This window comes from Rissa tridactyla, chromosome 5, assembly GCF_028500815.1.
Source record: "Rissa tridactyla isolate bRisTri1 chromosome 5, bRisTri1.patW.cur.20221130, whole genome shotgun sequence".
NCBI lineage: Eukaryota > Metazoa > Chordata > Aves > Charadriiformes > Laridae > Rissa > Rissa tridactyla.
Genome location: NC_071470.1, coordinates 33230093 through 33253115, shown reverse-complemented (window position 1 = coordinate 33253115; position 23023 = coordinate 33230093). Strand labels below are relative to the sequence as shown.

Sequence of the window (23023 nt, the reverse complement as noted above, 5' to 3'; positions counted from 1 at the left end):
CCCTGAGGGACACCACTTGTGACCGGCCGCCAGCTGGATTTAACTCCACTGACCATCACTCTTTGGGACCGCCCATCCAGCCAGTGCTTGATCCAGCAGATCGTATGCTCATCCAGGCCACGAGCCGCCCGTTTTTCCATGAGAATTCTATGGGGGACAGCGTCAAATGCAAAAGTTCTTTCCGAAGAACACCAAACACGCATTTTTCACCCAGAACCGGCATGCGCTTCCCCAAGCGTGGGTCCGAAGCGGGACGTGGCTGCCGGCCGCCCTCGGTCTGAGGCGTTCAGCCATTGTTCCCCTCAGCGCGGCGTCATGACGAGCCGCGGACTACACTTCCCAGCATGCTCCGCGCGGGAGCACCCTCCCGCGGGGGCTCACCGGCGGCGAGTCGAGGCTGTCCCCGCCCCCCTGCAGGGAGCTTTTCTGATTGGCGGACGCGTTCCGAATGCTGCTTCCTCATTCGCGAGCCGGGTCGGACGTTGAAATTTGAAATCCTGTGGTGGTGGTGGAGGGGGCGCTGCCCGGTGGTGGCTGCAGCGGCGGTGGGGAGCTTCGGCCTGCTGGGTCCCGAGCATCGCCTCAGCCGAGCGCTCTGCGGGCTGGCACCCGGGCCCTGCTGGCAGGTAGGGGTCCTTTGGGGGGTGTCGGGGAGGGGGCAGCTCCGATCGTCTATGGAGCTGCGGGCAGCCCCGTTCGCTGAGTTTGTGGGGGGGGACTTGGTGACCCCCTCTGTGAGCTCGGAGGTGGTGTAGGGCTGAGGTGGGGACACGACAGGCTTGGGGACTCCCTCTGTGAGTTTGGAGGTGGTGTGGGGCGGGGGGGGGCGTGGGCCGGACAGGCTCAGCGACCCTGTCTGGGAGCTTGGGGGTTGTGTGGGGCTGGGGGGGGTACAGGACAGGCTCGGAGACTCGTTCTATGAGCTTGGGGGTGATGTGGGGCTGGGGGGAACAGGACAGACACCCCCCCGTGAGCTTGGCGATGGTGTGGGGCTGGGGGGAACAGGACAGACACCCCCCCGTGAGCTTGGCGATGGTGTGGGGCTGGGGGGGGGGGGAGGGGGGGCACAGGACGGGCTCAGGGTCCCCCCTCTGTGAGCTTCGGGTTGGTGTGGGGTTGGGGGAGGGGACGACGACAGGACAGGCTCGGGGGCCCCTTCTGTGAGCTTGGGGGTGTTGTGAGGCTGTGGGAGGAGGGAGAGAACGACACAGGCCCGGGGACCCCCTCTGCGAGCTTGGGGGTGGTGTGGGGCTGGGGGGGTGCACAGGCCCGGGGACCCCCTCTGTGAGTTTGGGGGTGGTGAAGGGCTGTGGACACACAGGACAGGCTCGGGGGCCCCCTTTGTGGATAGTGTGGGGCTGGGGGGGTACAGGACAGGCTTGGGGACCCCCTCTGTGAACGTGGGGCTGGAGGCAGCTTCTGTCGAGTGGAATCAGGGGCACTTTCGTGAGCTTGGGACCAAGACTTGGGGGGAACTTCTGTGAGTTTGGGGATGAAGCCGAGTCAGGAGCCTGGGGATTCCTCCATGAATTCGGGGGTGAGGTGTGGCTCAGGAGGATCTTGGAAACATCTTTATGCGTTTTGCGGGTGATATGGGGCTAATGGGGACTCGGAGTTGCCTGTGAGTATGGGCGGGACGCACGTACGTGGGCACTTCTGTCTGGGGGCTGTATGGGGCTGAGGGGGGCTCTGGCAGCCTGGGCTGTTCGGGGTTGTTGAGCGCACCCCGCTGCCTTTCGAGGTGGGCAATGCGGGGCCCTTGTGGCTTAGGGTGACTCAGGGGTGTTGGGGGCACCCCGCTGAATTGGCGGCGGGGAGCTGGGGATTTTTGTTTGGGTGTGGTGGCTTTTGGCTTTTTTTTTTTAATTAAAGCATGGCTAGGTGCAATGATGGGCAGGGACGGTGCTTTCCCGCAAAGCCTGCGAAGCCTTCCCCGGCCTCGCTGCTCCTCCTCTCCCCGGCCCGGAGGAGCCCCCCCGGTCGCCGCCTCCCACGTCCGCCGCCGAAGGCCAAGGCCATCTTTTGTTCCCCTGCGACGAGCTGCGGGCCCCGAGCGCCCGCTCCGGGGGTTAACGAGACCGGCTGGGCTGGGGATCGGAGTCTGCTGCCTCCCGGGCTTGGTTTTGGCTAAAACTGCTGCGAATTCCCCTTCCTCAAATGGTCTGCTGGGAGTCGGGTGACTTCTGTAGTCAGGGGAAGGTCGTGATTGTGAAGGAGTCGGTTAACCAGAAGAGTGTTTATTTGTTCTGAATTGGGATGTTTGTGCTAAAAATATATATATATATCCGTCACCTGTGTCAGTTTGTATAGAAGCATTCACAGCAAATCCTAAGTTACTCTGTCCATCAACAAGTGCTCTGCATCTTACCTGCTGGAGGAGTTCAGAAGCATAACTTAGGTAAAAAAATTCCATCTTTGCCCTGCGTGTTCAATTGCTTTTTTTAGATGTTTGAGACTACATTGGTGTTATCGATGTTGTGCCCCAGTGATTATTAAACAACAGGCAGTTGCCGTGAAGCTCTCAGTTTACAAATTATAGGTACCTGAGGTTTAATTATCTGATGTTATTGAATTTATGTTCATTCTCAAATACAGAATGACAGACTGCTGCTTGTGCTTGGATAAATATTCTAAAACTAAGAGCAGTTTCACTTTTATGAACTTTGATTGACTATAGTGGGAAAATTGCAGCCCTTCACAATACTTGCATGCCTTGGACACTGACCTCTTTAATGAAAAAGAAAGCCTCTCTTCCCCTCTGTCTTTAATACAGCTACTAGCTAATGAACTTGTGAAATAGCACTTAGATAAATTCTTGGTTGCAGATATTTTAAATAAATGCTGAATTAGTTTCAATGATTTAATCCTAGAAAGGGATTTGATTTTTTTTTTTTTTAGATTTAATATATAAAATGCTGGATAAATGTGATATATGTATATGGTGTAAATTTATTGGGTATTTTAATGATCTGAATCTACTTTAGCAATGGTGCACGAGTAGCTCAATGACAAACCCAAGAAAGTCTCCAAATGAACCTCTCCTGCTTATGGGGCTTGTTTTACAAGGTGTTGCCAACTTTTTCATGTCTCAGGCTTTGTTTCTAAAGTAATTGCAATAAACCACTATAGTCTGTAAAGATTCACTTGATCTGTTGTCTCAATTTTAGTTTGGAATGAAAGAAGGCAATGAAGTTCACTTCAAGCTGTATAACTTGTTTAATGTAAAAATACTTTATGTATAAAATAACTTGGGCTAAAGTATGAATATGATGAAGAATAAAGAAGAAAAGAAGAAATAGCTAATGTAGGCATGCTTTCCTTACCATGCTTCTGTAGCCATTGTTTGTGTTCCATTGCTGGTTAAAAGTGCTGTTGTTGGGTCACAGACAAAGCAGCTGGGTTCGGTGGAGAGTATGAAATGTGTGCAGAGGCTTAAATACAGAATATGTAAGGGCAATGAGATTGAAAACATGACTTAAAACTTTCAGTGTGGGTGTTCTTGTTACCTCTTTTTGACAATGAAGACAGTCATTTGGAGTCGTCCTCAGCTGATTTTTCTGGATTAATCTTGACTGCATGATGGAGGATGGAGAAACTATCTAAAGGTTAGCTGTCTGGTCAAATCAAGCATTTGAGATCATTTGGAATGGTTATCCATTGCAGAAAGCCAACAGTCTCGTCCACTTGATGATACTAATTGTCTTGCATAGGTGGTACAAGATAACACATCAGTTCTTATGTAAGAAATCGCTTTTAGTGGTTTGACAGTTAACTATGTTTCCCAGGCATCATCCTTCATGGACAGTGGTTATGCCTAGATCTTGCTTAACATGCCTTCTGTGCTCTGGTGCTTTTTTGGGGTTTGTCTGTTTCTGTTTTAAAGAAATATCATACCATCACTGGGTATTAATATTAAATAATTCTTTAAGAACAGCAGAGGCTCCAGTGGGAATAAAAGGTAGATGGAGTTCAAGTACCTACAGTGTTCTGTCTTGCCTGGGATATTTGAAATGTGTTCTCTCTCCATTTCTAACTTGCTTTCATCCTTAATCTTAGATGTGATACAAGCTTTAGTTTCAAGTTCTTCATACTTGAAATACTAGTAAGATTAGATCAGCCTATATTGTCTACTAAAGCTTGTGCATGTCCAATGTAAGAACAATATTTAAAAAATACTTCTTTAATTTCAATTTTTTCAGATTTGCATATCAATAATGTCTGTGCTGCCAAGGATTTTTAAGTACTATGTGTCTTACAAAAGCAGCACGTGCTCAGACAGTGTGCAAAAAAGCTAAATGATTTTATCCAGGACTCTGATCCCAAACACACCCTAACCAACCAAATTTGGTTTTGCTGTTTGCTGATTACAATGCAGTAATGAGACCATGTGAAGAAAATAGAGAAATGATTGTCATCAGCTCCTTGCAAAAGCTGTAATTTTGCTTAGCTAGATGCCATATTACAAGACACATGACTATATGTCACTACTGGCTTTAAGGGGTTAGTAATGAAGAAGCTTGCAAATAACAGAGCTATGTTTAAAGAAAGGGCAGTTTAATTAGTAAGGTTATAATGTTAACTGTGGAAAGGATAATATCAACAACTAACTTCCTAGACCCCTAACAAAAGCCAAGGGGCTGTGCAGTGCTGCATTTAGATGCTTTCAGAGTCTTTTGAGATCCAACTAATCACATGAAGATTTTCAGTATTTGTAAAACATCTTTTGAAGCTGCTAATCTTTGCTAGCCAGTGCCAGGCTTCCAACTTCTTCCATTATCTGGAAGTGCATCTGGTGGACCACACCCTCTCATTCATGGCGCAATGTTGTATGTGTTGATGTTCTAGAATGAGTCTGCAGATTTTAAACGCAGAAAATGGAGAAAATGGAGGAAATGTCAATGATGATCTAACAGCGGAAGACTGTGGCTTTTTCTTCGCACCACCGGAACCTACAGGGAGACCTTCCATTCTACGCCTGTCCCAGAAAGAAAACTTGCCACCAAAAAGTGTGGCGAAAGCTATGAAGGTAAACTTTTGCTTTTATCTTGATTATATTCTTTTGCCTTCTATGATCTCTGCTACTGAATGCATATGCTATTTGGAGCTTGAAAATATTGTGGTGTTCATGTTCTTCCTTTCCCCCCTGCCCCTTTCTTAAAGGTAACCTTTCAAACTCCTCTGAGAGATCCTCAGACTCGAAAAATCTTAAGTCCTACTATGACAGACAAACTTGAGACTACTTTCACTCTTGATGATTCCAGTGCAGCCTTGGCGGATGATCTTTTATCTGCACTCGTCAATGTTGAGTAAGTAATGTATTCAGTGCTAATAGTATTAGCAATATGGGACATACTCAAGTTGATTTTTTTTTTCCCCCCATTATAAACCTGTATAGTTAAAATGTAATTTTGTATTTTATAACAAGACCTAAACTGCACAAAAGGACCAAAATTAATGCGTACTTTGATATACAAACTCTTTTTCAAAGATGAAAGTTTCTTAAAAGTAATGACATTTATCTTGGTTGTAATGTCGAATACTGAACTCTAACTTCTCAGTAACTGATTTCATAGAAATAATTTATATAGATAAATAGTTTGAGAGAAGAGACTCGTTAGGCAGAGAATACAAAACTGTTTCCTACAGTAAGGTTTTGATGTGAGACTACAACTATTCTGAAGCTAATCCTTAAAGCTAAGCCTTAAAATTTCTCTTGTATGTTAACTAAGGTTTTATCTCTTCAGATTTTCTCCTTAAGATACATCTTCTGAAGGGTTAGCTTGAATTGACACCTTGAGTCAATGAGCATTAAGATTAAAGAAAAACTAGCAGCACAAAATGAATATAACATCAATTCCAAGTACGAACAAGTTTGTGCGCCTTTAAAGTCTAGCAGCCTGGGTCTCCAAGTAGCTCATGGTGGCTGTCTGGAGTGTTCCAATTTGGGGTTTTGCAACTCTCCTTTACTAGAAAGGTTGTTATAACAGTTTAATAAAACAGTGTTATGACAATGTGATTTAGTAGGTCTCAATGCATGTATTTTGTTAATGACTTTTTTTAGCTCCCTTTTAAACTTGTATAAACATCTGACATCTATAATTCCCAGTGGCAAGAAGTCTCAGATCTTAGCTTTGTCTTCTGCAAGGAAATGCATCTTTTTGCTTGTTTTTAACTACCCGGTACTTTCATTTGACCCCTATTCTTGTTTTTGGGAAGGGGAGAAGGGAGGAAGATGGGAATTCTTAAATGTTCTTTAAATGTAATGGTTTGCTTCAATTGTTAACTTGCATGTATACTCTAGCTTAGAAAAGTACTCAGCTACCCACCGCAATTTTTAAATTGCTTAATTGCATTTATGCCCCAAACTTATTGCTCACGTGAATAACTGAAGATTTAGTACATGTAAGGTTCAAGTGAGTTAAAAGGGCTATCACCAAAATGGTTTTAGTTGGGGAATAATTATGTATCAAGATGTTGTGTTTACTGTACATATCCTTTCTAGTTTTAAAATGTAAGTATCAGTTTGTAGCAAATAAACTAAAGGACTGGGTGTTGCTGAAGGGTGTCACTTTCGACTAGTCTCAAGTAATTCAAGTCTCAAGCAGGTGTCTCGCTCTTGGCTGGCATTTATTAGGTTAAACACTGGAGGAGAAAGGGAGGGGCCTGAGTAGTTGAACAAGCCTGGGGCTGAACTATTGCAGGGGAGAGGCACTCAGACCGGGTGAGAAGGACTTCCTGAACTCTTATCTCCCGCTTTTGCTTTCGGGTTTATCTAAGTGGTGTTTTTCGTGAGTGGCTTTTAATCATGTTCTGTTCTATGGCAGATATGGATGGCACAGAGAAATAAATAACTCTATGAACAGACAAAACAATGGGAGGAAATCCTGTTTCAGGAAGTAATGGTTTAACTCTCTGTGGTCTGAGGCTAAGCCTCAAAAGTTGAGTAGAGTTTGGGGAAATAAAGTGGAGAGCAATAACTTGTAGAATACTCAGCAGTAGTGAGTACACAAACTTTTTCTTTATCCTGTTTCATCTGCTAGAGAATCTTACCTTTCTCTTACTGGAGAAGTATTTTCTTATATAGCACTTTGCTCTTCAGATTTGCTGTTGTACAGAGTTTAGAGTGTCTGAAGTCCAGGTTCTGTTTTGATATGTAGGCCCTCATAGATGAAATGTTGGTGCATACTTTCAGGGGAAAAAAATATCTGCCAGAATGACCAGGCAAAGTAACAACTAGAATGGGAGAACCTGAATCATGACTGAGTTTGGTCCTAAACTTGTGAGTCTGTCATGACTCATGGATGAATCTACATGAAGAGGTACTACTAGTTATGCCTGTGTTTGAGCTACTTTCTGTTAATAACTCCCAGGTGATGTATATTTCACTGTCTAGTGAAATAGAAATGTCCACATGCTGTAGTGAGTAAAGCAGTCTCATAAGGCATAAGGTAAAATAGTTGTGTAGAACAGATAGCTTAAGAATACTGACTAGCTTCAAGGACTAATCTCGCTATAGTTCATGTGTACCAGTGCTCATAACTTTTGATTGTTTAGATGGCAACTGAATTCTTGCCATGATGATATTCTTTTGCTGTCAGCTGCTTTATGTCAAAAAAATCAGATTACTCTGAGCGTGGAAAGCTACTTGTGCAAGTATCTTTCTAAAAATGATTTCAAATGATGTCTAAAAAATAGCTATAGCATGTGTCATCTTTTTTTTTTAAATGCAGCACATGTCAACAAAAGACTGAAGCTGAAGCAAACAATACAGTGATAAATACACTAATGCCAGAGAAAGTCAGCGCGGCTCCTTACCCAGATGATGAGATGCCAGTGAAGAGTCGAGGTTCCTACAATCTTGATTTTGATAACTTAAATGACATCAATCCTTTTCAGAGTTCAGTGCAGTTGCAGCATTCACCTGGAAATCTGCATCAGTCTCCTGTAAGAGTATCTATCAGCCCTGAGAAAACCTCTGAAAAAAGTAATAATTCTCTTCTGTTGGATGATACAGCTCCCTTTGCTTCAAGCACAGCAAGTACAGAGCGTTCAAGTGAAGAAGGGAAGACTCTTGTCTCTGGAAAAGAATCTGTATTGAGAGAGCTGGAGTCTACCAAATCCAAGCTGTCCCCTAAGCAAGCAATTGGTGATCCTGTGCAGGATGTGAAGTCTGTTTCCACAGACATAAGCCAAATCAATAATTCGGTGAGATTAGCAGAAGCATCTACACCTCCTGTATGCTTATCTGGCAACTTAGGTCCCAGTAGTTCTGATGTAACTAATTCTTCTAAAACTGGAGAATCGAAGCTTCAGAATATTTTGGTAGCAGAAAAAGCCTCTGCAGAAGAGTCAAAGCCTGCAGAAGACCTGTCTGTCTCCAAAGTGGAACTTGCAGAAAAGCCTGGTGTCACCAAGACTGGACCAGTAAAACTGGAATTTGACTTTGATAATGCCACTGCTAGAAAGCCACCTCCTAAGAAGCTAGGTAAAAGACCTGGAATTAAACCGCCTTCCAAAAAAATCCCAATTACCAAAACAAAAACAGAGAATACTGAAGCGCAAAATAAAAGTAATGTGGAAGATGAAATCCCTGTTCCCAAAGCATCTTATAAGGTTGACTGGGACAAACTTGATGATCCAAACTTTAACCCGTTTGGAGGAGGCTCTAAAATTTCCAGCTCACTCAAGTGTTCTAAACCTAGCCCTCAGAAAGCTCAGCTGCAAGAGGAGCAGGGTAGTACATCATCAAGAAGTGAGCTTCTTCCAGTGGAGCAGGATAACAGACCAACTACCTGTGAAACTCTTGGGAAAAGAGAACCCGAAAATTTGTAAGTAAATCTAGCTGAATGCAGAAGCACCTTGAACTCACGTGAAGAAAAGATAGTTATATGGTGTCTGTAGCTGATTCCTACCTCCTTGACTTCTTCCCTCTGAGGTTGTCTCAGCCTGTTGCACAATGTAACCTTTAACATAATATGTTGCAACAGCAAATATCTCATCCGGGATCATCTCATCCTGAGATGGCTAGCTCTGGGCAAATGGTGTTCTTAAATCTGAAGGAATGGAAGGCAATAGGCTTATATGGGAGGAACATTAGTACCTTGGTCAAGTGGCTCTTCCCCACTCCTTCAAGATTAGAATAAAATGTGGAGAATTAAGTGACTTCTGCTGTTTTTCAAAAAACAGGTAAGTAGGCAGTAGCATTGCACATCATGCAGTGCGTGAAGGGACTAGGCAATTCTGTTCTCTGCTGAGTGTCCTGCCTGAATTCTGAGGTGCTGTTTCTTCCTTTCATGTTCTTGGTATCTAAATGCTATCTCCAATAAAAAGGCTTGTCACCAAAGTTGCATTTTTTTTTGGCATTGCATAAAACTTTTTATTTGAGAATGGGAGATGTTGTGTTGTCTTTCCTAGAAAGTCTAGCTGCTAAAATATCAGCATTACTGTAGACAGCTAGGTGCTTACCAGAACTACACTGGCACAACATGCTCATTTGACAGAAATGTTTGCTCTCTTGCTCCCTGTGTAACATGATCAGCTGCTGTTTACCAACTTGAAAAGTTAGTGCTGTCAGCAGTGACTGAAGTATAGAACTTCTCTAAAAGTTCTGCAGCTTATACCAATAATCACTACTTTACTTTGGGAAGAGTAGCAGGCTCCTTGTTATTCTGTTCACAATTAAACAAAAAGCCTATCTTTAATTAAAAAATAATGGGCTTAACAAATGGAAATCAGAGAACAGTGTTAAGTGAATAGGAATAAGTGATACTGATGTGACTTTCTGCTTCCCAGATAGCACTGCTTCTTATGGAGGGAGAGCTTTCTGTCACTTATGTTGTCACCAGGCAAGATAGTGAATTTACATCCCCACCCTCAAAGCTTCCTGTACTACAGCAGTAGAAACTCTAAACCTTACTTTAAGTGCTTCAGTATATCTAGTAAATAGAATACAGAACTGTCTGTGTGACTTGGATTTTGATTTTTTTTTTTCTTTAGGGAAATCGGCAAACAGAGTGTGGTAGAAGACAAGCCAATAGCTCAAGAAGACAAGCTAGAAGTTAAAGCAGAAGCTGAACTTCCAGGAGAGATACCTATGGTAAGGTATAGGAAAGATGACCAGTTCTTACCAAATTGTTCCGTGAAAGAGTTCTTTGACTTAACCTTATCAAACATGTGTTTGACAAGGTTATTTTGTCCAGGAACTAGTGTTTTGATGCATCTTCATCAGCTCTAAATGAATATCAACTGTGCAGACTTGTTTTTTGAAAGTAACATCAGAGACAACCAAATTGGTGCCTTGGTATTTAGTATCTTTTTTGATCAGCAGTCACATAGAAGGACAAACATAAGGGTGTGGACTCTAAAAAAGTGACTCCTGTATAATATGAGCTGTACTGAGTGTTGGTAGTTCAGTTTCTATGCCTGTGAACTCTTGGGTTTTATGCTGGCTGCCCAGATAGTTTGCGACAAACCAATTTCATCGTTATTGTGACTTTCATTGCATTTAAATCATTATTTTAACAGTAAAAAGGATTGTGTTTTTCTCATCAGGAGAAGCAAATGAGCCCATCTGAAATGTCTCCAGCTAATGTCCCCCCTCAAGATAATTTGGTTTCTGCTGACAGTGGAAAAAAGTCAATGTCTGCAGAAGAAATTAAACCTAGTTCCCACAGAACTGAAATAACAGCAGATGAGCAGACGACTAGCACTGAACCTGATGAGCTCTTCAGACCGTCATCAGAAGGTAAGGGCATTTCTTTAGAACAGACTGGAACGGTATTGATATAATAACCTCTGCGTAGGTATTTCTCTACTTCATTTGTCATTGATTCTGTTGGGTTTTTTTGTCTCATTTTGCTTTTCTGAAAGGACTGTAAAACCTACAACCCTATCAGGGGTGGGAAATTACCTAAGCTTATTTCTAACTTTCTCTGGATTAAGCTAAATTCAAAAATCTGGCTATTAGTGTTCAGCTGCCTGGAAGGATGAAATTTAGGCTGGTACAGAAACAATTAAGAGTTTCAGTGGCAGCTTTCTCTGCTGGAAAAGATGGTCCCTTAAAATCACTTCTGGTATTAAGCACTTTAAACTGAGAGCACTAGAGCTATGCAACTGCCTGTATTTGGGTCTTGTAGATTACTACAGGCCTTAGTGCTACTTGAATGCTGATTTCATATTGCAGTGTGGATGGTCTTTCTTCACTTGCATGCCTGTCTTGAAAGCTTACTTTATATAGTAAACTTACATAGCTGTGACTTAACCACCTGGAAGGGTTATTCCTTGTAGGAGCACTGTGTGGAAGGATGAGCAAATGACTGCAGTGCAGTCTATCACTTCTCTTAATACTTGAGTGGAATCACAGCATTGAGAAATGTCTATAACTTCATTGTCCATATCTGAGTTGTGTGCTAATTTTAATGGTGAGACTGCCAATCTTGTTCTTTTATGGGGCGTTGTATAAAGAGTAGAATATCTGAGTGTGCTTGCCACTTTAACCATAGAACAACAGATGTTCTTCAACTGTGTGTTAAATTCTACATGTTCTTACAGGTATTTGGGGACAAATGGAAGCTGTAAGTTTGTTTAGCTTAGAAATCTTAGCCTGTTTTATTTTATTTTCATGTCCAGATAGAAAGACAATATTTTTGCTAAGTGAAAAACTAGAGCTCGTGGCACGGGAGCAGGGATTTATTTGCATATACCTATTTGTTTCTGCCTGTGGGTGCTTGACTGTAAGGCAATATAAGGATATTGTGTCTTGATTGTATAATTTCTTTCTTTTCCAGTTCTAGGAATGGGTATAGAAATAGACTATCTAGAACAGTTTGGGACTTCATCAGTAAGTATGACATTGAAATGTTTTGTTTGCCTCCCTGGCAGAGGGGAGAGGAAAGGAAAACAAAAAACTGTCAAGCCTTAAATGTTTTCATGAGATATTTTGAACTTGCCCACAGAAATACAGGTTCTATTCCAGAGGAATGTGTTTACAAGGCTGGGCAATGGGTGGTGGTGGAAGGAATAGTTATAAGCAATTCTGCTAAGGATCTTATGGTCTTATGCTTTCAGTTTGTGAAGGTGATATTTTTCTTTAATAGTGGTGAAACTGAGATGGATGATGTTTCAGCTCTCTGCTTGCCAAACTGCAAGAACATAATGCTTTGAAAGCTCAGGATCATTGTTTTGAAAATATTTTTTTTTCTAAGCTCTTTTGTTTTACAGGCAGTTTCAGGAAATCTGTCTTTAAATTGGGCATGTCATGTTTCAGTTAGTTCGGTGTAGTTACTCTTTCTCCTACTTTGGTGCGGAGCAGGGGTGGCTCTGGATACATTGTGAATACACTGAACTGAAATTGTTTTTTGATTTTGCTGTGTTTGTCCTTATTGTTGTATGAGCAAAGACAGAATGACATGCAGTGCTCATTCACCTTTAAAAAAAACTATCTTTCCCTTCCAGTGCCTTCTGCTGGTTTTGAATAGTTCATTATATTTGCCCTTTTGGTTCTGTCTGTGAGCAGATTGAGTTCGCTTGATATTACATAAGGATTTAAGTGTGTGGGCACTGAATTTTCTTACGCAATTTTTCTCCTGAGAACAATGCTCTGGCCACTGAAGAATAGGCTCACCCTCTCTCCAGAGGATTATTTATGTGTGCGTGTGGGATGTGTGTGTTGCGCTATGAAGTGGCATATCTGCCATTTTATGCCTCTTTCCCCTCAGTTCAAAGAGTCTGCCTTGAGGAAACAATCGCTGTATTTGAAGTTTGACCCTCTGTTGAGAGACAGTCCGAGAAAACCAATTTCTGGTGCTATTGAAACAAATACGAATATCATGACAGCTCCACTTCAGTGTGGGTAGGTATTGACTTGGTCTAGGCTGTAGCACATAGCTGTACAAAGAAAGGCAGTGCTTGAATATAATGGTGTATGTCTGTTCGCTTTTAGTCCTGTTGCTGATTTAAGTAAACTGCTTGAGGAAGCTGAAAAGCCTGCAGTGAGTCTTCAAAATGAAGAAAAACCAAAAGGACTAGATCTTCTGGGGACATTTACAACTTCTGTAAGGGTGTCTGGAATGGTAACAGGTTTCATGTTGATATTTTGGGGAAGGGATTGGCTAGGTTCTGGACTTAAGACTTATGCAGCTATTCTAAGGATTGCAGAATGCTTAATGCTAATTTAAACTGTTATCTTAAAAAAACCAGGTTGGATACTCATTTATATCAGAATTGAACTTTTTGACGGACGTAATTTTCTTAATTTTTTTTGTGGAAGCTGGGGGCATTGCACATGATCTAGGAGAACTTGAGTTTTTTTAAGAATGCTTTAATCAAGCAATCATTTTCATGCAGTCGAAGCCACAAAATTAAGACAAGCTTGTATTTTAATTGCACTGCTGGGATGAAAAGCTCTTCTTTGATTTAAACTTGATGCTGTATGGTTTAAGGCTTATACTTTAAAAAGCCTTTTAAGAACAGATCTGCACGCAGCAGTTCATCCTGAAACGGTGCGCCTCTTACTGGTGGGGAACAGTGTGGTGTCATCTGCTTTGTTTCATAGCTGTATGAAATATAGCAGTTTCTGTTATACCTTACAGATAACTACATAGTAGAGATCTACAAAGTAAGAAAGTTATTTTACTTAAACACCCAAAATACCTCCATAACTTTGTTACCGTATGTTGACTTACCATCAAATAGCCTGCATACAGCTATTTATAGGCATGAAAACCGGAATCTGTTGAAACTCTACTTTTTTTTTTCTTCCTCACAGGAAACAGATCCCCTAACTGTAGACTCCCTGCCTACTGATGTTCCTCCACTCCCTCTTGCTGCTTCCACAAACACTGCAGTGGATGCTATTATAGATGTGCTAAAATATAGCCAAAATGACATGGATGCAGCTGTTGAGCTGGTTAAAAGAGAGGTATGGTCCAAAGCAGAACTCTGCATAGTCTTGAAAGTCCCTTGTGTCTAGCTTATCTGGTACAAATCTCTCTACTTGGTAATTCTTTCCAGCTTACTTGACATAGGCATCTTGTTCTGAACAAGAACTTGATAGGAGCAGTAGGTATAGAACTCTTCAGAGCGAATATCTAAGGAAATATGGTAAACTTCACTATTAGTCCGTCAGCTTCTGCCTTAGAAGTGGTCAGTATTAAAAAGCATTCATTATCAGATGGAATGGTTAGGCTTAATATCAGTGATATGAATACTCTTTATTAAAGTAAGCAGGATATACCTGTTCTTTCCAATGGGAGGGTTATGCTTCTTCTGATATGATTACTTCCTTAAAACAATATAAAACTGTAATGCCAATTCAGCGCAGTGATCAATTTTTGTTGTGAGGTGGGGAGGCACAATAGTATGTCCAGCTTATAAAATAAAAGTGAGATCTAGAGCTCGCTGGAGGAGAACAACATTAGTGGAGGAGGGAAGAAGTAGTCAGTGGGATTTCAAGCATATTCTGTAGCTATATCACTACAGAAATTGCTTTTGAACTCCCATCTTCTTAATGATGCAAGAAGAGTTAGGTATCCACTCACTTAAAAATATTTGAGTATTTGATTCATTATGGCTTCTGGGTTATGTAACCTTATATATGCTAAATAATGTAAGAGGGAATATCTTAACATAAATGTCCTTAAAGCTAATGAAGTCACTTCAAAATTAGCTTCAGAAGAAAATGGAACATTCAAAATTCCTTGCTAGCTATACTGCAGGTAGTGACAAAAAGGATACCAAATGGAGATGACCTGTGATTATTTGCTGCTTAAGTTATTCTCTCCCTTTAAAGTACAAAGATACTAGCTTTTCTACAAGTAACTTTTCCTTTCTGTCACTTAGGAGGATGCTTTTACGCAGCATGTTGTCTAGTATAGGAAAACAAGTGCAGCTTTGACAGGGGACAGCTTTTAGTGGATTGATCTAAAATGAAGACTGTATATAATAACAGGGAGTAAAGCTTGTAATATCTTAAAATTAATGCTCTGATCTCTAGTTTCAAAAAACTATTTTGAACATGCAAACCTAGTTGTAGCAAGACAGGTGTGACTGGATGGCTCCAGCTGTGTCACTTAAACAAATAAAAATTCTTGGAATTACTGTATTAACCTGAAAGGAAGACAGACTAAATTTTAAGATTGCTTTTTGGTGAAACAATTCAAGGAGCCGGGGGGGAACCCAACCTATTTACCTTCTGGGCAAATACTGTACTTCATGGAAGCATGCTTTTTTGGGTCTGCTTGACCCATTTCTGTTGAGATTGCAAACAAAAGTTTCTAACAGATTTCCATCTTCCTGCATTTTTGCTCTTGTAACACGTGTTCTGGCCTAACTATTGTTAATTCTTTCTCTTTATATTTCGGTACGTTCTTTTTTCACTTGTGCCACACTTCCTGTCATCTGAAATATTACAATACATCTAAAATAAGTTTACTCTAAAATAAATACTGAAAATCAGTGTACTACAGTATATTGTGCAACTTTGAGAGGGAAATCAGCTGTAATGAGCTGCTCTCACCTTCTCTTTTTTGAAATTCCAGGTTGTTTTATGTATTTTGGGCCTCTGTTGTCATTGAAGGTCTCCCATGCTGCAGTCAACTATCAGTGTTATAGTTCTTGAAAGAAACTATCTATCAATGACAAAAACTAAGTAGAAAACTAAGTTTATGGAATTTGCACCAAGTATTTAGCAAAGAGCGCTTATTCTTAAAAGAACTGAAGTATCTTTAAATTTGGAAACACGGTAGGGGGAGGACTGAGTATGGAATATAAATTATTCCAAACAGCAATTTGATCTTGGCTAGAATAGGCTTCTGGTATTTGCTCTCTTCTATATTGAGATTAGGAGATTTTTGTTGCTTTTTTTTGTCTGCCTCGTAAATAAAAAGGGAAATATATGTCCCTTCAGAGAATATTAATTCTTGAGAGAACATAACTGGCACAGGAATAATGATCTACATATATGATGAGTAAGAGTAGCCAAGAGATTGACTGAGTTGACTCTGATTTTGCCATTTGAAGAGATAGTAATAACATTGAGTGGGAATTGTGTATGTGGAATCTATTTATCAATCTGCACCTTATTTTACTCAAATTTGTAATGTAACACTTAATTTTGATTCTGTTAAGCAGTTATAACTTATTTTTCTCCATATCAAGTTATAAGTATACCTTAGCTGCCCTTCAGACTGTTCTGAGTATCAAATCTTGTATCTCTTCCTGTGCAAGAAATAAAGGTTTATGTTTTCCCTCAAAGGTTGAGGAGAAACAGTTGGAGACTCAGGAATGGAAAAAGAAGTATGATAAGCTTCATATGGAATACAAGGAAATGGGGTATGAATCTGTCCTGACTTTTATATCTGCTTATTTATTCCAGCTTCTTTTTCTAACTTAATTTCAACATTTTCTTCATGTTTTTTTTTTTTAGAAAAATAGTTGCTGAGTTTGAAAGTACAATAACACAAATGATGGGTAAGTTCCATATTTACACTTTGAGTAGCTTGGGAGTGAGCGGGGCGTGCTTAGCCTAAGGTTACTAACTGAAGTTAGTACTCTTTCACTTCTGCTGTCATTAATATTTCAAGTGCTTCCAGAGTGAGTGTAAGGTTTCAGACAAGGTAGAATGACACTTTTATGCATATTCATAAAGACATGATATCACTTGGTAGATAATGATGACTTCCTCAGTCAGACATGAACACATCTAACTTTTTCTTATTCTTCAGTGGAGTGTGAGCTATTGGTTTATAAAAACTGGCAGATTCAGTTGTCTGCACCTCGTGTTTAACTGTTTACTGTCTGACCTCATTTAAGTGATAAGATGTCAATATAAGTTCTTGCTGGACAGATCTGGCCCTTGCTTTGGTCAAATTTGTGGCTTCAAGGCTAGGAAGACATCACATGAAACTTGTTTGTATAGGTACGTTCTCCTAGTTCAAAGCTGAATAGCCACATCTATGCCTTACTTAATATTCAGTCTCCTTAAAGAGCTACATTTATGTCAGCTTTTTTGTGCTTTATGCTTATGGGAAACATAACTCAGGTGTGCTAACAAAAACTTGTCCTGAAAGAATTTGCTATGCTGGTCTGGCTTGTTATCCCAGTCTCCTTAAGATCTTCTAGCTATTGTGTATATTTAATGAAAACAAATATTTTCTGATTCTTTGCTTCTGTCACAACATTTGAGGCTCCTGTTAGAGTAAACTCAAGGGTACTATTGTGACTACGTTGCAGGAGAAACAATGCTTTAGGCAAGCACTTCATAGTTGGTCTTTCATGGCCTTAGGGTTGGTGTGAGGTAGTATGTAGCAAATAAAGAGAATATGACTGCTTCCTTAAAAGCAAAGCTATGGTGTCCTTTCAGAGGAGAGGCTACATTATGAAGCCCTTTGAAACTGTTTGTTTTTTTTTTCCTTAAGGGGAAGAAGTAAAGATGTGGGGGTTTTCTATCCATACTATGGAACTAGTTTTATGCTAATGCAGTAACTATCATGAGTGTAACCCTGTTAACTCCACTTTCTTTAGAGGATGCTCAGAAGCAGAAGGAACTTTCAAAGAAAGAAATGCAGAAAATGGTGGAAGAGAAGCAACAAGCTATTTCAGACTTGAACTCTATGGAGAAATCTTTTTCTGAACTCTTCAAACGATTTGAAAAACAGAAAGAAGTGCTAGAAGGTTACCGCAAAGTAAGATGCTATAATGTGAATAATATTCTTCCAAGATATATGAGACAGTGCAGAGGAAATGATGAATTTCTAGAGCAGACATTAATTAGCTAGTATAGGCATTACCTGTAAAACCAGGTGCTAAGTTGCTGTTTGTTTAAAGATTTAAAAAAAATACTGGTTTATTATATTTAGTGGCTGGCTTAAAGTATGATAATGATCTCTGTTAGAAGCCAAAGTTTCTTCAAACAGAAGAATGAGCTGTTTCTTGCTGCATGCATATCACTTTTCTGTTAATTGTAGAGACAGTGTCATGTAGCAACTGCTGCATAAGGGCAACTTTTTTCCCCTTCATTATGTTGAATGGATGCTGAAGAGGATTTGTTATTCCAAGTCAAAATGATAATAGTTTATTGGGCATTATTTAGCTTAAAAAAACCCTCCAACTTGGTAAAGTCAGGCCTCTGTTCTGCAGCATTTTCAGAGACTGGAGGAATGAAGCTAATGAGGAGCACAAGCTATGGTTTCTTAATGCACAAAATGCACAAAAACTAATTCAGTTGGTGTTTAGAAAAAGTGCCTTCAGATTTTTTTCCTTCAGTTATCCTTTAATGTCTGTTTAGTCAAACTTAGAACTCTCCTGTTAGGTTTCATAGTAGTCTAGGTTTGAGAAACAGGAATAATGTCTGTGTTGTACCTTAAGCTTCTGCTTTACTAACACATCAAGCTTCCTTCATCTTGTGTCCCTTCTGTCTCTGCACCCTAAATTCGGAAGCCCTTTTCCTAGCACAGAGTTAAAACATCACTTGGAAACAGTTGCTAAATTCAAGACCTGGAATTAGTAGGGAGTCTTAACACTTGTTTGTTTCAAACAGTTCCAACTTACTTATAATAGTTAATACAATAAGGTGTCATACTGTCTGTGCCTACCAAGGTAACTTTTTTGCTGTTAATGTTGGGTTCATTTATGTTGGGGTCCAAAGCCTGAATCTTTCCATGGATTCTCTGAAGTAGCTGGACTTCTAGTTATTCTTAGGACAACTGCAAGCTAAGACAAAGCTGATTTAAAAAAAAAAAAAAAACAACCAAGAAAAAAACCCCTCTCCCCAAAAAAACCTGCTTAGTGACCTTTCCCCTTTAGCAAAGTTTGTTACCAAATAAACAGTATATTGGGAGGGAAATAGGATGAATAAATCTTGGGTTGCAAAGTTAAGAGAGTTGAAAGGGAGATCTTTAGTCCCTATGTAGGTCTATGGGATTTCACAGTTGTTCCTCTTACTCTGGTGAGGAAATACTGCCATTTTGGTGTAGTCAAATAGCCCATTTGTGAAGTGAGAGACTCTTCCATCTACTACCACATAAAAAGCTAACTAAGCTGCTTGTTTTTGGGACAGAATGAAGAAGCTCTGAAAAAATGTGCTGAAGAATACCTGGCTAGAATTAAAAAAGAGGAGCAGAGATATCAGGCGCTAAAAGCACATGCTGAAGAAAAGCTGCATCAGTAAGTACCGTGTCAAGAAGCCAAATACTGGGAGTGAAATAAATAGTTTTCACAGTTGCTGCAAAATGTGGTTGACTAATACCAAAACCTGGCTTAAAACACTTTTTTTTGTTTGGGGATTAATCCAAAGTACAAGCATCTAGTGCAATTCTATGAACAGTTTTGCTGTGCTGCCTGAAAGGAATGTAAACACCGTCTTGCTTATATTTCAGAGCAAATGAGGAAATTGCTCAGGTACGAAGCAAAGCTAAATCGGAGACTGCAGCACTGCAAGCCAGTCTCCGCAAAGAACAAATGAGGATCCAGTCTTTAGAGAGGACCCTTGAACAAAAGGTTAGTCAAAATGCCATGGGTGAGTCTCTTCAAGCTATTGTCTTGTACAAGGTGGTTCTCGACCTGGTCTCAGCACTAGAAATAGCCATGCGAACTGTGCTGTTTTTGATGGCTGCTGTCCTGGTAGGCTTTGGGGAAATAAGTATTGAAACTTATGGCATAACTGTATTACGTTGAGACTCAACTGTTTGTTTAGACTGTTTGGAGCAAAAGGTTTGTTCCCACAGTGAAGTGATCAATCCAGGCTACTGTGTCAGGAGGTTATCTAAACTACTGAAGGAGACAGTGATTTAGAACTCTAACATGACCCAGAGCAGAATCTGGGAAAGAATCTTGAATTAATTTTCTGGTTTATCTTGTTCATAAACATGATTTGTAAGCTATTAGCACTTGTACAGAATCTCTTGTATTGACTGAACTTTCAATATTGTTCAGACTGTTAATCCTTGTATTTTGTATTGTTTCATATTGCATAGATAAAGTCTTAGAATGTCTTGTAAAGGCACACTTGGTCTCCTGTGTTAGAACCCTTCAAAGGAAAATGCGTTTTGAGGGTTAAAAGTGATATTGCTGGAAATGTGTGCTATTAGTTTTACTGCAGTATGGCTGTATCTTTGCCAGCATTGAAGACTCAAAAATAGATAATGCTGATTCATTCCTGTTAGGGGAAAAGTCCTGTATTTGTGTTAGTCTTCAGGCTTATGGCTAAGGTTTGCATAGCTCAGGAAACAGTAGCCTGTTACTGGAGAGATAAGCCACTTAACACAGAACTAGTTTTGTTCCTGTTATAAATACATAACACTTTATGTTAACTCCTATTAAAAAGGCTTGACCAGGTAAGGAATAATACAAACTGAGAATTATTGCTATGTGTCAGTAAAAGTATGGAGGCGGCATCTTACAGAGTTGTCATCTTATGAAGATTAAAATCTAAACTGTCACTATCTTGATTTTCAGTGTATCTAATAAAAAGACTTTGAGTCTGATAAGTCCTATTTCCCTAGATCAGTTGATCTCCATGTATAACAGTATAACCTGGAAGAAGTATGGACAGTATAGTGGATTCTGTCTCACTTCCTGAGGCTCTTAACCTTAGATGTGACCTTCTACAGAGTTGACTGTCCTTGAGAGCAAATTTGCTCTCAAGTAAGAGTAAATGGACACTTTATTCCATGTCTTGGCAAAAGTGACTTGTTGTGACTCAGATCCCTATGTGGATATAGCACAGCTTAGGCATACCTGAAACTCACTTTTTTTTTTCCTGTCTTCAACAGACTAAAGAAAATGATGAACTGACGAAAATCTGTGATGACTTGATCTTGAAGATGGAAAAAATTTGATAGCTTAACTGTTTTGTAAATATGTCTAGTTTGACTTCCTGTCTTGTGTGTTCACTTTTTTAATTGTGTATGTGCGGAGAAAAATAAAACTCAAGTTGCACTTGTCTTGCCTATTATTGGCTGTATCTTCTGTAGAAAATTTCAATAAACTGAAGTTTGGTTGCCACTTCCAGTAGGTAGCAGTGTCTTGCATCATACTTTCACATGTCACTCAAAGGAAAAAGTTTTAGTCATCTCGCCCTCAGTCTTTTCCCCGTGTAAGAACACCAGGGTTCTGTACTCATGACCTGGCTTTGCTAGTGAGGGTCAGGATCGGTCATTGTTGCTATTGTGCTCTTCCTGCTCTCTCATTTAATCAAAACATTCCCGAGTTACAAGATTGCAATAAAACTTGACCTTTTACAATGCTATAAAGTATTTAATGATGTAAAAAAAAAAAAAGTGGAACTTCAGTTGTGGTTTGGTTGTGTGGTGTTTTGTTGGGTTTTTTTTTAAGGGGAGCTGGATTGATTCTGCTTTTATCAACAAGCCCAGCAGAGTACTGAATAGCAGGACAGATTGCTTGCTACTCTGTCTCCATTATTATTTTTTTTTTTAATGTTGCTAGACTGTCGGATGCTACTGACTTTCCCGTTGCCTGCAATGGAAAGCCTTGAGAGGTATAGGCTGCAGGTCACGGGTTATGATGGAGTCAGCTTTAATGAGGGCAACAGCAAACATCTCAGATAAGGTGTTATTATCTAACAGACATTAACAGGCTTGTCTCATTGCAAGCTACAGCTTTTCACTTCTAATATTAATGGGAGGTCATTCCCTCACTTGCCTGACTAGTAGCTGGGCCTTCCTCTCAGCAGGGCTGTTGCTACTGGGCATGCTCTTAGCTGTACTTGGAGCCCTTCCCTTATATGTAAAGGTAGTCTCCCGGGGCAGGTAGAAAAAGGAGTAGCAGGGTTTAGGAATCTGGAGTCTACTCCTCGGTTATGTAGCTCAGTATTGTTATATGCGTATTGGCAACTGTATGTAGCAGCAACCATCCTATAGAGCAGAGCAAGTCTATGGTAATTAGCATGCTACAAGCTTACGATATGTGGGGTTTTCTTTCATTCCTGCACTGGGAGTGTCAGTATGACATCGGTAGCAACAATATTGAGTTGTGCTGCTGTATTTTTTTTTTTTAAGTTATAGCTTAGGAAATTTCCAGAATAACAGAGAAAAAATTAGTAACTGAACAGAGTGTACCAAAACAAAATTAACTCCCTGCCTCAACTTCAGATAGCAGGGATTACTCAAGGCTGTGTCTTGGGGTGTTCCTTTGTATACAGACTGAACTATACGGATGAGAAATCTTGTATTTGGTCTAATTTGTGAACTGTCTTGGCCGTGTGTGTCAATTATGGGAGCTGATTTCTATTAAAGTCCTCAAAGAGTACTGAGGTTGCAGGCTGATGTTAGCCTACAATTAGATATGGTTCAGTGTAAAACCACAAAGGTTAGGCCTGCGCTTTCCACCCTGATCACCTCTGGGGTGTGATGAGCTGGACAAACCGGTCTAAGGGAAAGGATGTCGACTGGATGAAACTGCTGTTTTGCAGTGGATCAGTGTGCTGTGCAGGTTCACTATGTACATCTTGCACAAAAAGAGGGGTAGAAAAGGGCAGAGCGCTTCAGCAGAACCCCTGGGTAGATTAATGCAAAGCTGAACGTGCATTACTCACTCACTTTATAAACTTGCGTTAGTAGGGGTACGCCTGCAGTGCTAAATCTTTCCACAAGATGCAGCTGCTGCTCTTTGAAATACTGGCTGTGCTAGACTGGGCTGCGCTTCAGTGTGTTGCAGTGGTGGAGATTGTCCCTCTTTGCTGTAGTTGTGCCTAATGCTAATAAGACAATTTTTTTCATAGATTCCTCTTGGAAAGGACAAAGAGCTGCAAAGTGACGTATGCCAGCAGACTGCATGTAAATAGCGACAATGCTAGTTTTTGTGCTATAGGTGCCAAAGTGTACTTTGCCCTGTGTGCGCCTTTAGACAACTGCTGCAATAAGGGAGCACTGGGATCTTCCTCGCCTTCCTTTATTCCTCCAGGGTGAAATGGCTTTCTCTAATTCCCTCTGGTTTTTTACTGTTTATGCAGAATATCTCTGGGTGAATATTTGCTGGGTGAAGGGAAGAGAGCTGCTAGGTGGAGAAG

The 23023-nt window shown here is 40.6% G+C and overlaps 1 protein-coding gene across 5 annotated transcripts; it reads left to right on the top strand.

Moving 5' to 3' along the window:
* Positions 1-503: 503 nt before the first annotated feature.
* On the top strand, positions 504-21006 carry TACC3 (transforming acidic coiled-coil containing protein 3). Of its 5 annotated transcripts, none has more exons than XM_054202584.1 (16): positions 504-626; positions 4846-5026; positions 5161-5306; positions 7731-8828; positions 9997-10096; positions 10552-10744; positions 11787-11839; positions 12717-12850; positions 12941-13070; positions 13766-13918; positions 16253-16329; positions 16424-16467; positions 17521-17681; positions 19055-19161; positions 19374-19494; positions 20769-21006. In XM_054202584.1, the coding sequence occupies exons 2-16, from the start codon at positions 4847-4849 to the stop codon at positions 20832-20834; spliced, it is 2763 nt and encodes a 920-aa protein (XP_054058559.1). In that variant the 5' UTR covers positions 504-626; position 4846; the 3' UTR covers positions 20835-21006. The 5 variants fall into 5 exon arrangements, with proteins under 5 accessions (XP_054058559.1, XP_054058560.1, XP_054058558.1 ...); XM_054202585.1 differs by lacking the exon at positions 504-626 and adding an exon at positions 3484-3605; XM_054202583.1 differs by lacking the exon at positions 504-626 and having other exon boundaries at positions 12941-13052.
* The last annotated feature ends 2017 nt before the right edge of the window (positions 21007-23023 follow it).